Source organism: Streptopelia decaocto (genome assembly GCF_964273445.1).
Source record: "Streptopelia decaocto genome assembly, chromosome: 3".
NCBI classification, from domain to species: Eukaryota; Metazoa; Chordata; class Aves; order Columbiformes; family Columbidae; genus Streptopelia; species Streptopelia decaocto.
Genome location: NC_138656.1, coordinates 93,839,710 through 93,857,342, shown reverse-complemented (window position 1 = coordinate 93,857,342; position 17,633 = coordinate 93,839,710). Strand labels below are relative to the sequence as shown.

The window sequence follows — 17,633 nt, the reverse complement described above, 5'->3', positions numbered from 1 at the left end:
GCATACCACTGTTAGCATTTTCTCAATATGGGAAGATGCATTTTCAGAACTCCTGCTGTTGATGCAAATAATTTTTCCCTTGCAGCTTCCACAACATAAGACTAAAATGAACATGTAAAAAACTTTCCTCTTTGTGTGACCTTACTTTGCTGCAAGCTGTAAAGAAATAACTTGAACACATTAGTGTATATTTAACTTGGAAAACAAAAAAAAAGAGGATGCTGGTTTTAAAGACGTACATTTTATACGTATGCAAGCTCTTACTGTATCTTGGGTTAGTTGCACGAGGTTCTGAAATTAATACCTCATCTCCAAAAACACAAGCAAAAAGAGTGACAGAAGAGTGACGAGGATACATGTTTTAAAACTTCATGTGTTTGACATTTGTTGAAGTCAAAATACAACATATGGGTACACAAAACATAGAATAAAGCCAGAAGTACGCAGAATGAGCTTGCTATTTAAGAAAAAGTAATGCCTAGAAAAACACAACAGTGTGTTGCAAGAGGTACATTAAGAATGATTGGATTATATCATTTTGCAAAAGAAAGAGGAGTGCAGTCTATAACTGATCCTATTGCAAGGGCAGGAAGGCCTTCCTAAGCAGACCAGGGTGCACGGGTTATCAGTTGGTACGCTTCAGAGATAATCAAGAACAGCTTCCAAAGATATTAACAGAGAGAACAGTTGGAAAGATACTGAGTTCAATACTTAACTGAAAAAAGACCAAATGTTAGCAAATCAAACAGACCTATTACAGATGGCAACGGAAAGCATCTTCATGGACATGTCCGCGGGAAAGAGCTGAACTGAATCAAAACTGAATGAGCAGGTAACATGAACAGAGTGACACTTGGGCAGCGGATATCTCCACAACAGACTTCCAAACCTTGCTGATGTCATTTACAGGCAACTCTATTTTGCAGTAATCAGTTTCCTGAGAAACAAGTGATTAAAAAAATAAACCAAAATATTTATATGTACTACCACACTATATTTATAACACCTCACACCTGCCTCCTAGATTTTGTAATCTAAGAGAGACAAGGGCATCACATGGCATAGGACAACAATCCAGGAAAAGGAAAGTGCAAGAACAATGAAGAAGAAAAATAAAAAGAAAGTAAATATTAATTAAGAACTTTTAGGTGCAAGTTCCTCACTAAATGGTAGAAAAGACTGAGTGACATTATGCAAATATAGGAAGGTTCTCCTCCCCCTTTACCCTTTCCTGGTGAGGCTGCATCTGGAGTTCTGGGCTCCCCAGTTTAAGAAGGAATTACTGGAATGAGTCTAGAAGTGGGCAACGAAGATGATGAGAGGTTTGGAGCACCCTTCTTATGAGGAGAGACTGAGAGAGCTGGGTCTGTTCAGCCTGGAAAAGAGAAGGTTGAGAGGGGATCTCATCAATGTTTATAAATATCTCAAGCGTAGATGTTAAAAGGATGGGACCAGACTCTTTTCAGTGGTGCCCAACGACAGGATGAGGAGCAACAGGCACAGACTGAAGCACAGGAGGTTCCATCTAAACATGAGGAGAAACGTCTTTACTTCGAGGGTGACAGAGCCTGGAACAGGCTGCCCAGAGAGGTTGTGGAGTCTCCTTCTCTGGAGACATTCAAGACCTGCCTGGACACATTCCTGTGCAATCTACTCTAGGTGAACCTGCTTTAGCAGGTGGGTTGGACTAGATGATCTACAGATGTACCTTGCAATCCCAACCATTCTGTGAAATATACATATATAGTAGGTTGCAGATACCAGGACTTTTTTTGCCCCTCTATCCACTACGCAGCCTCAGTAACAGGTTCCATACATCCAGTTCCTGGGAAGAAAACATTACAAGGCCTTTGTACCCAACAGACCCATCGAGTGAGGTACCACTAGAAAGGTGGCACCCAAAAAAGATGGTTACTGGACACAGGTTACTCAGCCATTTCAAATAAAGCAATACCAACAATCAAAGAGATTACATATTTCAGCCTCTGAAGAAAACTTCTTTTGTTCACTAGCAGTAAATATATTCCTCAAACATGTCTCTCCAAATTTTCTTGAGGCAGCATACACTGTATCATCTCCCAGTCTGATATTCACAGAATTTACTTATAGTATACGGTTAATTCTATAATTCCACAAGGGTAGAAATACTAGAATTGAACATGAGTTGTGACTCACATTCGAGCATAAAAGAAAAATCTTTAAAATTAACTTTAAACTCTAAAGTGCTGAATCACCAATACTCATGATTTTTAATACTACTTGTTTGCTTGTAAAGCTGTACAAAAATGCTGAAAGATATCCCTTTAGGAATGAACCCAAATGGCCAAAGACTACTCCTGCAATTGTCAGGTTTTTTTCTTCAGGTTATGGTAATATTTTTATGATAGGTTTATCTTTGGATTCCTGCCTGCCTAAAAACTGAGACACATTCTCAACCTACAAGACTCCTAATTCTAGGCATCTAAACTCACTTAACTGAAATTAGCTAGCATTGGGAAATTATTTTCTACAGGTCTTCAGTAAATTGTTACTGTAAAATGGCACTGTTTTTCTGTGACATGCCTCTGGACCAGACATTGTTTCCCCGTCCATGCACCTGAGGTTATAAACATTTAAATCATGAGAGACGGGGAAGTTATAGAATTCAGAGGTCATGAGCTTGTAATGGCATTTGCACTACTCAGCATTCAAATGAAGGACTAAATTCCAGAGGGCTTTTTGTCAGTCAGATCAAAAAGTACCTTATGGAATACCATAAGCAACAGAGATGTCTCACAGGTTACGAGACAGTTTTACCCTAATTCATGCACCTTTTCCAGGGAAAGAAATGGATAGCAAGTTGCTGTCTGGACTGAAAGCTTCCAGGACAAACACACAATGACACTGAAATTTTTAATGGTTGAAACTATATCCCCCAATAATGAATTAATAAACAAAGCTGGTGTTGAAAAGAAGTATCCAAAACTTCACACAAAAACACTTCAGTCTTTCAAAATCTAAAATCACTTTGATATTATTGGCAAACTGTAGTTGAAGGCAGAAGCAATATAATGCAGATACTCCCAGCAGTTTCAGAGTTAAGAGAACTTTCTTGAGCAGTATTGTGTTATGTAGCAACATTTTATAAATTATAAGCCATAGTAGAATAATTATTAAATTTTCCAATTTAGGAATATTATCTCATTATTTAATAGTATTTTTGTTAAGCGTTGCGATTTGTTGCTCTATTAAAAAATGGAAACAGTTAAAGTGTTGTTGTCCTCTGTTAGCAGTAAAGCTCACACTGCCAGAAACTAATGCAGGAATCTGTCCCCCAGGATTTTAATTTATACAAGGAAAGAAAAGTGAATGAACACCACAATCTGACTCTGAATGCTAGATGTGGTCAATACTTCATTAAAGTCAAACTGCTTAAGTCTACCCTTTAGAACCTGGGAGCAAGTCCTAGCTCTGGTCTTGATCCAGCTCAATGCTGGGACAAGACTACAACATGCAGCATCACTTCTCTCTATGCCAAATCTTTGATTCCTTGAGGAATAAAAGCATGTGAAAGGGAAGAAAGTTGCACTATATTCCAAGACGCTGGCTGACTTACACAGCCAAGGGATGCAAGACTTCAGGGCTTCCTCTGTAATACATCTGCCTCACAACTGAGATGCATTCTGCACACATCTACACATGCCAATGCTAGCAACAGGAAAACAAACATTTCACCTGGAATTTGTCAGGTCACACATTGCAGGTCTCTGACAGCCAGACTCTAGTCTGGTAAGCAATACGTGGGGAAACAAACAAACAAACAAACAAACAACAACTTAATACATTGTATCTTTTCCTAATTTTCACTCTACTTCCTCGTTTTAAACCAGTAAATGAATCTGAATTACTCATTACTGCTGCAAGTGGCAAAGCTAGCCAGAAAAGTCTTACAATAAATAAATTGTAACATAGCCTTCCAATGTTTTACAAAATGTGAATATATTTTTAATGACACGTTTATTACATAAGATGAGAAAATTAACCTTCTTTAAAACTGAAGTGACCTATTACAGTCATTCCCTTTGTCACACAAGTCAGTAAGGTACAAAAACTGTCATACAGTCAAGTAATCTTACCTCAGAATTGCCAGATTTTAACACACTGTGTTATACAATGTTTTTACTTTTTGCAGTTTGAAGCAGGTTTTTTGATCTCAACATTTTTCATTTAAGTTTATGGACAGTACAGAAGATAGTTTTAAAGATGCGGGACATTTTGCTGCTTCTGAATTGGTGCTTACATCACTGTGAAGGCTACTGCTGTCTACTCAAGCTGCAGACTCAACCACTGAACACTTTCTCAATATAATCTCAGCACATCTAACCTTTCTTCTGCAAAACCCCATAAGGCTGGATAAAGCGTTCACCATCATCTCATCTTTGGCCTGAGAAATCACAGATTCTAGGCATGGTAGTACTCACATACTTTGAGACCCATTTCTGGAAGAACATGAATTAAATATAATTTGGGGGATACACCAGAATGCCTGGAAATTCCAGCACCTGAGTAAATTTATCTCTGTGGATGTAAGACACACAGAATTCACCACTTCTGGAACAGTCAGCCTTGAAGTATGCATCACCATGAGAACACCATCTTCTTTGGAAGGAACTTCAGCGGTGTTACACTGAATTATCCATGCACCGAGGTATGGACGCAGGGTTATGGCCTACAAACATGCATAATCAACTGATGGAAGTGAAGACCTTTCCATAAAAGCAATACTCCACTGCTATTGCATTAAATACATCACTTTTTAGGTAGAAAAAAAAAAAAAATCTACACCCAGTAACTATCTGCTTGTATGAATGAATATATAGTAAGTGAGGTATATCACTTAGATAAGCGTTATGCTTTGTAAAGGGGAAAAAAAAGTAACCGATTTAATCTCCATTCCGACGTCTTCTACTGTGCTCTGCTCTGTCTCTCTGAGCTCCCCTCACCAATCAATCCTCCTCTCACCTAAAGATACACTTTCCAGTCACCTGCCTTTTTCTTCACCATTAACTCTAATATTCTGACATCCTTCCGCAGTAAAGCTGCCAACTTTACTCCCAGCTCAGGTCTCCATGGAAAAAAAATAAAACATCTCCTCCTCTCCACAGACCTTCTGAGGATAGGAGAAGAGTATAAAACCAAATGAAAGTGGCCAAGGGTGGGAAGTTCACTAATCATATTAGCTGCGTAGAGGAAGACATCAGTTCCCAGGGGAAGGCAATGCCAAGGAAGAAGCTGGAGGAGCAGCACCAAAATTGCAGAATCTGAACAATCCTTCTCATCTGTTATTTATTTATGTCAGTGATGGTCTTATTAAAGTCCCAGTTCACAGCACTTAACACTAGTACTTGCCAATCCAAAGTCTGAATGCTCTATTAAGTAAATAACGAAGTAAACTCTGTACCTAAAACTTCAATCTATTCAGTGTCACAATACTACCCTCTAAAATAAAAAGCATAAATAAACTATTAACTGCATAACCATACTATTCTAAAAGGACTGTAAATGTTACCCCAAGGAAGATCTAATCTGCTGTTTATTATAAAATTGAGAGTATCTCTGCAAAATAGATCGTTGTATTTAATTACTGCATAATTTAATACATATATATGTATGGCAGACACCTATAGTGTGTCTCTGAACACATTAAATACAACGCTATCAAACTTACATAATTGTTCACAGAAGCTTTTCAGAAAGACTTGAACCTCAATTCTATTTTTTTAAATAACCGACAGCATTTTCAAATGCCTATTAGCAGCTGCTTTTATCTATCCATTTTAATGGATAAAAACTTAATTAAAAGCATCCAGAAGTCTTTATTAAAGGTTCAATATGTCTAGCTTTCATCAGTTTTAGAGCTAAAGTAACTGAATATTTTACATCTATTAAAACAGAACTTAATGTTTCACTTTAATTTTCTTCTCTATATCCTTTTTGGTACTGCTACACTCTTCTCCACTTCCTTTACAATACTCCATTATTTTTCTCTTCTTTTTCCACCTTTCCTGCATTTTATGCCCCCTTTTCCTCATTCTTCCCTCCATCCCACTTTTTCATTATTTATAAAAAAAAACCTTTAAAGGTTGTGAGAATGGACAGAGGTGAACTCTCAGGAACTCTCAGGAACTGGAAAGCAGCAGCAGCAAGTTGGGACTAGCTTTCATTATTTTCTATGTATCCCTATGTTTGGATGGATGCAGAATCACATCAAGCTGTGAATCACATCCAAGCTGGGCCATTTCTGCTTTGTGAGCAAGACATCTCCTTCTACTTCCAACACAAGAAGCACTTGGATAATTGACAGTACAACATTCCTTATTTAAAAAAAAAAAAAAAAAAACAAAAAAACAACACATTATCTCAAAATCTTTGTAGCACTGGAAAACACTTGGTCTTCTCCCATGCACCTGACATATTTCAGATTATTCATACATTTTGGGGCAGCAAGAGTATTTTCATGCTGGAAAAGATGCTTTGTGCACTCTAACAAGCCAGTACTATATGAATGTCTTTTTGCCATTCCCAGCTCAACGTGAACTATTGCATATACAGATTACCTCTCAGTTTAGTCTTCCAGAATGAGTAACCAAGTATGTACAAAGAACACCTGTTTTCCCACTTTCCCTGTTGACCTATAGATGCCTCTGCTTTTCCACTGATCACTAAAACATTTCTTAGAGGATTTTGCACACCTGACCTGTTGTTGTCTACATTAAATCATTTGCAGCAAGCAAAGACCAAACCAACCACCCCAGTAACAGCAGTAACACAGCATCTGGAGAAGCCCTAACAAATAAAATAGAATTATAATCAATCACAGGACATTCTGCAATAGTGTATTTATAAAGACAGAACAACCTTCTTGGAGCATGTAGGATCAGGAAAAAGAGTCCACATAATATAAGAATTGAGCATGGCAGATTACCCATCAATGGCTTTTGAGCAAAGCAATAAATTGATATAAAATTCATGTATTTACCTTGATCTACAAGTCCGAGGAGGAAGTTATTTCAGACTTTAAAATCGGCTAAAGTAAAGCCCACAAGTTTGCATACAAATATTAGTAAAATAATTGCAAATATGTACCTGTGGGAAAGCTAGATCTATTGATTGCTTCACAGTCCTATGGATACACCAGGATACAGAGCATCATTTACCAAAAGTAACTCTCCATTTTTCTACGGAACAGTTATTTGAAGACAGGGAGGGATAAAGGTCTCTTGGAATCCTCCTTCACTTTATCATTTCTTAATTTACCCTTCAAATGTCAACAGAAAAGCCAGTAAGTCACTGAAGAGTCTGGTGCTACTCATTTCAGCAGAACTGGAAAAAATCAGTTTAAGTTGCAAATAGATGCAGAAAATCATCACAGTCCCAAGCATTTTGGAAAAATAAAGTTCCGCTCTTTCCTCAGCTAGAGCTTTGACCGCAGAGGATACATGGCACAACCCCCAGACAACAACAAGTTCTTACTGCAATCTCAAAAAAGACAAAGTGCAAGAAACAAATTTACTTAGAAATAGTCAGGAAAATCAGCAATATGAGCCTACATTGAGAGCTATGGAGTATAAATATTTACACCATGAGATAGGAGGGTTAACTATAAATTTTTCAACATCAAAAAGCCATTTTTCCAAACAGACACATGCAGGCCCTCATTCTTTAAGGATTTGAGGAGAGCTTTGAAACTATCCATTTGAATCCTAGAGAGCCTTACACTAGGGGTATTTGCCAAGAGGGGATTACTGGATTACTCCAGTGCTCACACTTACCAGGAAAACTACATTTCCTCTAATTCACAGTGCTGCTCTTAGAAAGTTGACTCATTATGGGCCAGCGGCTCTGATCCCTACTGAAGACATACCTACCTTCTCCAGTCAGCAAATCTGAACTGCTTCTACTATAAAGGAATTATTTTCCTTCTGGATCCAAAGCAGAGCTAAAAGGAGGAATGCAGATTTTAATAAATATTTTACAGACTAACATGAAGTATTACTTTTTTCCAATAGCTACATCAATTCCCAGAATTCAAAGTATTTTATAAATCAAAAGCTTTTGAGGTTTACATCTTTCGGTGTAACCTTTACAACAAGAAATAGATGCTACAGTATCTGATGAGCACTTCACAAAGTGCAGAGAAATTCAAAGGCAGCAGTGACCTGGCCTGTGTCTTTTAGGCTTTGGATCACGCTAACTCAAGAAGAACAAATGGGAATGCCCATTGCCAGCAGAGCATTTGAAGTTTTAAAGATGCCTTTGGGTATATTACATGCAGCCATATATGACCAGCAAAACTCTGTATCATCTTATTTAAATGTGGATTAAATCTTCAGTATTACCATATTAGCATTATTATGAGTTCCACTTGGTAAATTTTTCAGTATTCAAAATTAAAAAATTGCATTTTAACAGCAAAACTTGTGAAATCAGAAACAGACATAAATTATTCCATGAGGTTTTTGGGGGGGGTTGGAGGTTTTTAATCTGCTGGAAGTCTTAGATAATTTTTCTTCATAGTTTTTATTAGTTCCAGTCCTTTTTAGGATAAGGAAATAGATGAACTCATTTCCAGCAGGATTCTAATTAAACTATGACAGGATTTACAGAAGACTGTAATAACCAGGATTGGTTTTGCTTGCAATTTTAAAAAGAATAATTTTGTATTAAAAGTAATAAGAATAATACATATTTCTTATAAAGCTCATTTGAGAGAGAGATCTCAAAGATTAGAATGAAATTCAGCATTAGTCTGCATCTTACAGATGGAGGTTTTTAGAAGGTATTCATTGAAGGTATACAGTACAAGGAAGAAACAAGTCAAAACTCCATGTACTATGCATCTCAGACCTTTACTCAAGTGTCATGGTTTTTAATTTCTCTCATCAGACTGCATAGTCCTTATTTGTTTATAATGGCAAAGGCTACACTGTATCATCATTAAAGTTACCTTCTTTGCACACTTCATTTTAAAATCTATCTAGTTCTTCACTTACTCTGATAGGGTGCGCTGATATTCCAAACCCTCTGCTACAACACCCGCTCTAGGACTGAAAAACGCAAGGTAGACAAGAGATGAACATACACCTTTGCATTGCTTATGCACGATCTGCTGCAATCCAGCACATTTTTTCTATCATGCATGCTTTATTAACACTTCAAGTTATTGAGGAAGACGCTGTTATTATTTATTTATTCTCAAAAGTGCTTAAAAGAAAAATGTATATTCTGAGGTTAGCCATGAGGGCACTGAATTTTCCCTCAAATTCAGCAATTTGTTGGACAAAAGAGATTTAAATTGAAATAGTTAAAAACTGCTTGTATTTGGAAAGGCAATCTAACCCTGAAGTATTAATATATATACTGGATAACTACAGTGACCCTGCAGGTCAAGAAAACACTGTTTCATCAAAGCAGTACACTTAGCCTATGGTACAGCTGCAATGTGCAGAAAGGCGTGATGGATTCCTATTTTAATAAAGCTTGGAAAGAAACTACCAAAAACCAGCTACATTCGTGCATTCTAAAATAAGACCAAACACATCTCATACTCAAAGCTCCAAACCTGTGTCCTCAGATGTCATGGAGGAACCATTCTACTCTTACGGCATTGCTTGGTGGTCTAGGTAGATGTTCAGCTTTTCTTAGGAGTCACTACTGATCATATCACGTTTTATAGGCTATTAAATAACCCAGCATGCTATAGCAAATCTGGTTGTCGGTATATATTGTCTGCCTACTACTTAAAGGAGAAAAGGATGCATCCAATACACAAGAATCTGACATAACTGTTGGGCCAGATGAGTCCTTTCGCAGAAGGTGCATAGATATGAAGCTCTGTTTTGACATGTGGAGCCCAATCATGCCACCTCCTGGTTAGGAATAGGCCACTCTGTTGTACACATGATGCAGGTCTTATGTGCTTGGGAACTTGGCAGCTGACTGGGGTCTTCTACTCAGCTATCCAGCCTTTGCTAGGTACTGACTGCAAATATTATCAATTTTGCAAATCCTTGAGTTTAAAAATATCTGATTTGAGGCATAAAGGAAGACACGGATGATACAGCAGGTGTTCCCTGAATGAATACATGGAGGAGACCTGGTATGAAAGAAATTTACTAAAAGAATTCCCAGGATAAATAAAATACGCTTCTCCTTCCAAGGAAAGCATTTATGTTGCCAAAAAACAGTGCATACTGTGTTGATGAGGCTGTGGCTATCCAGATCAGCCTCAGCAAATGCCTTTGCCCTTCCCCTTCAACAGTTGGTACTAAATTCTGCTGTTGGCACTGAATTGCACCTTAAGCAGCTCCACCAATTCAAATGGCACCTTTTAGAGAGTAAAGCACTTTTTTTATTTTATTTTTTTTTTTACACAAGGGTATCAGAATCTAACCTTCAGTTACTGTATTTATATTTTTCCCTCTTTGCAAGAGAATTTACTATGTTTCAAAGTACATGTTTTCTAAGATCACAGATCAAATGGTCCTAAGCTGCCTCAGATGTCTGAAACAGAGAGATTTTTTTTTTTCTTTTTTAATCACATCTTTTTTTTTTTTCCTCTTAAGGAAAGCTTAGTGTTTACGACTAACAACTCAGGGTCAATATAAACACTTACAAAGGCTGCTTTGTTATACTCATTATAACATTTTATAGTATTTTGTTTTCCCTAAATCCAGTTATCACCTGGGATTCATCTGCGCTACATTCTGCAAGGCAAAAGCACTTCATAAGTAAATGAACACATACCATGTTATCACATCATGATTAAAAAAATGACCTTTTAAAAAAAATGTTAAAAAAACCAAAACCCATCAGTTCTAAAAACTGCAGTATATTCTCTTGATTTTCATGATTACAAAGACATTAGCCGCATCAGTCAATATATTATATTTGTATTTGTATAAGGACTGCCTGATAGCCCAATAATGGCAATAGAAAGTTTCCAATTAACTTTAGTGAGTTTTGAACCAAGTCTGTAATGCCAAGCTCATCACTGCTTTACAGAAAGACCAAGTACCTTGTATTCACCTAGAGTTTGCACTGATACTATTCCTTTCTCATTGAAAAACATCCAAATGATAGATGTATAAAACTGGTTTTTAATGAAACCGAGATATCTAAACTACATGCTCTAAACATTAGTGTGTTCCCTGAGTCAATCTTCCAGTTATTTACACTGCATTTCTTGGGACAGCAAAGTAAACAATGATTAATACCAACTATTTTGTGAACAGAGATTTTGTCTCACCTGATGTAAACATCAGGAAAAAAAGAAACAATAAGCAGAAAAATGACTGCTCACAGATTAATATTAATGTACGAATTTACATTACCATTTTACATTAATCTTATTTTAACTCAAAGCGTTGTGTAAACAGAGCAAACTAATAAATCTGCAAATACACTTTCACAAGTGGTTTTCAATCGAAAATTTGACGAAAATTAAAAAGTTTCAGAGGCCTGACTTCAGCAGGTCACAGGCTTGACAAACAGCCTTCCACATCTTGGGCTAAGTATATGATTGTCATATACTATATTGCCAATAAAAATAATTTTCATATAGAAACCTTATTAATGCGCTAGGTTTTTGATAGAAACATACACACAGGAACGAAATCTGCCTTCCTATATGAAAAGCAAATGAATCTCCAGGAGTCCAAAGAAACCCCAAACCAACATAAGTGAATATATTAGCTAAAATCCTGAATGTAAGACCAAACAACCTTGCATTACATCAACAGTTTTCAGACTAGCTAGGACAATTATTGCAGGCTTGTATGAAAGACTGTACTAATGCTCATTGAGTGTTAAGGCTAAGTAATAATATACCTTTTGAATAATCATGCCCTGTCCTACAAGGAGCTTTATGATGCTGAGCTATACAAGTCTGACAATGGAGGTTTAACACTCACGCAATGCCACACAGAATAATCTAGAGACTTAGCTCAAGATTAAACTTACATGCCTGATTCTCATTGTCTTCAGAATGCCAGCTGAAAGTTCGAGGTCAATTGTACTGTCATTACATAAAGAGAAATTAGCTACCTCATTACTCAAGTAATGCTGGGCATTTCCATGGGGAGAGATGTTCTTCCTTTGGCCAGCTCTTTCCAGTAAGTCTTTTTCCTTTATATTACAAAACATACAGCTGGCTTTTATAATATACCACACAAGATATTTCAAAGCCACACACATATAAATATAAATACATGCATATATAAATACACAAATATAAAATTTAGTTGTCCCAAAAAGTACATATACAATTAACTGATACTTTAGCTTATTAAAATAAGACTGATATAAAACAAGTTTCAAACTACCAATCAGTTCGAGCCAGTTGCAGCTTTATGTGTCATCCACACCTTCACAGCTAAAGTCACACGCTTCTTTTCACATTCATCATCACCGAGGTCTTACACAAAGCAATAAATATTTACATACATGCAAAAATAACACACATAAGCAGCTCATTAGCTACCATGTTAGGAAGCAGCACTAGAACAGAGAGAGTCTCAGTTCTCACTGGAGCTTTAGAGCGTGCTGTGGCACAATCACAAGTTAGATAGGTAATGCTCACAAACACACTCTTCACTATTCACATTTTTCAGCTGACCAAGCATTATCTGACACATATATTGATCAGGGTATCTCCTTACTAGAAGCAGTACAATCTTACCTAAAGAAACAACTACCTGCAACCAGTTTACAATAAAATAATTTTAAACTATCCATGAAACAGTATGATTCTTCTAGCTCTTCTAAACGGCCTGGCACACAAAAAATATTTCAATTAATACAGAACAGATGGAGATTTGCCTATTCTTCGGAGTTCAGCTATTACAATTAAAAGAGGTCTTTTGTTTTCATTGCTGACTAGATTATGTTATTAGAATAAACATGTTCAAAGAATTTCACAAAAGCTTGAATAAACTAATATAGACTGCAGTAAATATCACCAACCATTCACGCTTCACAAGTTCTTCTAATAGATGACTTATAAATGGCTCTTCCGTTTCTAATAGTGTAATAATCATGCAGGAGCTACTTCTATATGAAACAGGTAATGACCCGGGGGAAATAAAGTATCTTCTCATTAAGGCACTAGATTAGTCATTTAAGGACTGGATTCATTTTCAGAATCCACCACAGATTCTGTCTGTGATTTTTGGAGAAATTATTTGTTTAATGCCTTCACACGTTTTGTCTAAGAAGTGCTAGTACCTTTTTCCTCACCTTTCTTTGTGTTGTTTGGCAAGTATGCAAATTTTCTGCCATGGGAAAACACAGACACACAGAAAAAGCTTTACAACTAAATCCAGTGTCATAAATTGAATCTGTTTTTCTGGAATGCTTAGCATTTGTGTCCCCTTCTGCAGTTTAACACAGCAGTATGTCTCTTCTCAACCTCAGGTTATAGCAACTGACATGAAAAAAATCACAGCCCTTTCAAGTCAGAGAGAATGCCTCAGCTCTCAACACCGAAGCAAAAACCTTCAAATCTACACTTATGTATTATATGCAAAATCTACTGGTAATGAAAAAGCTTAGCATATGTAAAAATAACACCTGGCTGCTCTTGTTATGTACATAGCTGATTGTGCATTATATTTTAAAGAAGTCCAGAGTCTGGAAGCATCTCTTCATCATGGATGTATCCTGGAAATATAGTATTACAGAGATCCTTGCACTACTGTCCCATGTTCTTCTAGGGATCTGCCTATTCTATACATTTCCTTTCCATTTATAACCAGCAGCAACCAGTGCATTAATTATTGCTTCCTTAAGTAGCTGTACTCTTGCCTTGATGAAAGTGTTTTAACAGTCATCATATGTTAGACTCTAAAATGAATCTCTAGAAAGCTTGACAGATGGTGTTTTGAAGGATGATGCCAGGTACCTGGTGTGAATCTGGTATTAGCATTCCCTACAGACAACTCACCTTCATCTTTTAAAAATCCACTGAAATATACGTAGTGCTAGTAACACTAAGGAATAAGAAAACTAATCACTTATTCAATCTCACAGTTGCTCAAAATGCAATTTCTGCATGGACCTGATGCCTAGAAACACCTATTATATTCTCCTTTTTTTAACTTTACTTTGCATGCTTTCGATTCTGTCCTTCATGCATTTTCTTTCTTTCCCATGCATTTGCACACACGCTCAGTAGATACCTCCCCCCTCTGGGAAAAGATCGAACTGCAAGGTGCAGAAAATACATCCCTTTAAGAAATACGAGCTTTGTTTATCGTATATTAGAAAAACAACTGTAAAAAGTAGCATGGCTGCCTCTTCAGCAGGAAGGTAGCTATGACAAATGAGTACTAAGTGTGTCAGTATAAATACTGAATTTTCAAGCTATGAAACAGGAGCACTCCAACAAAGCCTGGACTCAGTATCTTCATTCACAATCAATAAAACGTATGTTAAAGAAAGACAATACAAAGACTACTGACAGAGAAAGCCACTTAGTGCTAGCATTGTAAGTTTTAATTAGTTATGATTTTCCTTCAGACATAAGAGAACTTTAGATTATTCACCACCTCTGAATGAGAGCTCATTTGAATTTGTGACTCTCTCAAGGGCCTAACCATACATTTCTTTGACTTAGTCTCATTTAAGGGCTTGACAGATTGACTTGATTTATGCACCATTCTTTACTACTTCTTTCTGAAATTAAGTTCCAAATTTAACAGGGATTTTAAAAATGAATATTATCTGTCTCAGAAGGAACGGAAGTATAAGGAGAACTTACTGGATTACACTTCTGCAAAAGTTGAAATGCTGTACCACCAGTCCTGCACTCAATAACTATATTGAGCAGTTATTAAAGGAAACACTAAATTATAAACTTTTTAAAGAATCTCCAGTTGTACTAGTTCAACTGAAGCAAGGAAAGCAGAGTGAATCACAATGAATAACAAAAATGTTATGAGCAGCATATTCTGGATGACCAAACAAATGTAACAGAAAAATCCATGATGTCCGGGATGAAATAGTGTCATGAAACTGATAAGCCATACCCAATCAACGCTTCACATTGCGTAGTCAACTAAAACAGTGCTACATTAACGGCATAATAGTATCACCATATAAGCCTCACTACTTAAACATGGGAAACAAGATACAACGAGTTTAGGGAGAAAGCAGCATCTGTCTTTGTGCGAATAAACCCGGGAACCACGGAAGCCCTTCCCGCAGAGGCTCACCCGCCGCAGCAGAGCCGATGCACCGCTAACCAAGAGCCGCGGCAGGGCTCTCCCTGCCCGGAGCCGGGAGCGGAGGCATCGCTGGCTGCCGGCGGGGGCGGCCGCAGCCGCGCTCCCGTCAGACGGGCTCCCTCGGCCCCGGGCTCCCCCAGCCCAGACCGACCGCGGGCTCCGGGGCGCACAGCCCCGCCACCTGCGGGCCAGCGCGCGTCGCTCCCCGCGTCCCCGCCCGGCCGAGGCTGCACTCGGCGGAGCGGGCACCCGCCGCCCGTTCCCAGCGCCAAGGCTGGCGGGGAGCGCGGCCGCACCGCCGCCGCCCGGCCGAGCCCGCCGCCCGGCCGCGGACCCGAGTTTCCTCGCTGACGCCCCGCCCGGGCCGCCGAGCGCCGACCCAAGGGGGCGGCCCCCGCCCCGCGGAGCGCACCGGGCTAGGGGAGCGGCGGGCCGGCGGCGCCCCGCGCGGGCGTTGGGCCGCGGCGAGCGGGAGCGCAGTCTTACCGTCGGCCAGGAGGCGCATGGCGTGAACAAAGGAGGGATCCAGGCTGTCCTTCTCTGCCATCAGCTCGGGCAGGTACTTCTCCTGCTCCATCGCCTCGGGGCCGCGGCGCCTGGGCACGCCGGGGCGGGCTGCGCGGGCGCCGGCTCGCTCCGCGCCTCCGGTCGCCTCCTCGGCGCCCGCCCCTCTGTGCGCCCCGCGGCTGGCAGGTGGCCGCACCGCCCCTCACCGGCCGCCACTCCCGCGGCGGGGGCGCTGCCCTCGGCGGCCCCGGCGCCGCCTCCGCCTTCCCTCCGCGCCGCGCGGGGGCTGGGACTGGGGAGTGCGCGAGCCGACGCGTGCCGCTTCTCCCCACCTCGCGCGCCCTCTTACCCCCGCCCCCCCCTCCCGCCACTGAGCGACCCGCTCCCACCGGTGGCCTTAACTAGGGAGGCGGGGCGCGGTACGTCCCGCCCCAACCCTCCCATTGGCTGCTGCTCCCCGCTGGGTGGGGCACACGCGGGAGACTCGCCGCGCCATTGGCTGTCGTCAGGCGGGCGGTCCCGGGCGGTGGGCGCGGGCCGGGGCGGGTGGCGCGCGTGAGGGGTAGTGTGAATGTGTGTGTCTGTGTGTGTATCTGTGCACGTCTGTGTGCACGGGTGTCTGTGTGTGTGCACGTGTACTGTATGTCTGTGACTCTGTGTATGTCTGTCTCCGTGTGTTTGTCTCTGTGTGTAAGTGGAAGTGTAAGCACGTGTGATTGTGTGTGCAAGTGGCGTGTGTGCGCGCATGTGTGCCTGCGTAAGCGTGTCACCGTGTGTCCGTGTGTGACTGTGTCTGTGCCTGTGGGGCTGTCTGTGGGAGCACGTGTCTGTGAAGGTGTGTGTGGGAGTGTGGTCTGCTCAGTGTGTGTGTTGTGTCGGTGCGTGAGTTTGGGTGTTGCGTCTGTCTGTAGTCGTGTGCACGTGGGTCTGTGCCCGTCTGTGCACGCGTTCCCTATTGTGCGTCCCTGTGTGCACCCGCTCGTGTCTCTGCGTGGCCCCAGCACCTGTGCACGCGGGGGTGCGCGTGCCAGCGGGTGTGCTGTGGCGGCGTCTGCACTGTGGCCGCCCGTGGCGGTGTCTCTGTGCGTGGTTGTGGCTGCGTGTCCCCGTCGTCACTCCGTGTCGGCGTGTGCCCGCTGTCGCTCCGTGTCGCTGGGGCGTGTGCCCCGCCGCCCGCCCCCCGCCGCTCCCTCGCTCCCGGCCGCCGGGCTCTCTCCAAGGTGCTGAAGCCGCGGGCGGGGCCGCGGAGGAGGCGCAGCCTGCCGCCGTCCGTCCCTGCCCGCTCCCCCGCCGCCGCCCTCTCCTCCGCCGCCCCGGCGGCCCCGCGAAGCACAGGGTGCCTTCCCCGAGCTCCGCCGCGCTCCCCGTGCTCCTCGTCCCGCCAGCTCTCCGCGGGGTCCGGGAGCTGCCCCGCTAACGGGGTGCCGCACCGGCGGCGTGGCCGTTCGGAGCTGCGAGACAGCACCTCCCCTGAGGGTGCGATCGGAGCATCAGCAGCCGAGCACGGCTGCTTCAACAGGGCGTGGAAAATGTCTGCCCGGGGCTGCTGTGGACAGCTGGAGAGAGCGCAGGAGGTGCCCGGCGGTCCTGAGGGAAAGGGGCGATGTTTGCTGAGGAATTGCCACCCTGCGCCTCCGGGAGTAGCTCTCTACAGCTCCCACGGCCCCACACGGCAGATTCAAAGCTATTATGCAATTAAAGCATCTACAGCTGGAGTAAATAAAATTGATTTTAATTAGAATTTGGCTTTAAGTATAGATTTGCCATGGGTTAAATTTATCCAGGAATTTCCCCCAACAGGCAATTTAGTAACACGTTTTGATTTTGAGAGTAAAAAAAAAATGCTTAACTCATTTTGAGCTG

General features: G+C 41.3%; 1 protein-coding gene across 1 annotated transcript in view; it reads right to left on the bottom strand.

Moving 5' to 3' along the window:
• The window catches only part of KHDRBS2 (KH RNA binding domain containing, signal transduction associated 2), a gene marked incomplete at both ends in the record, with an annotated part of 324,097 nt that extends 308,257 nt beyond the window's left edge, over positions 1-15,840 (bottom strand). The window contains one exon of the mRNA XM_082048177.1: positions 15,750-15,840. Within this exon, the coding sequence (XP_081904303.1) occupies positions 15,750-15,840 (91 nt within the window). The remainder of the gene's footprint in view (positions 1-15,749) is intronic.
• Between the last annotated feature and the right edge of the window lie 1,793 nt (positions 15,841-17,633).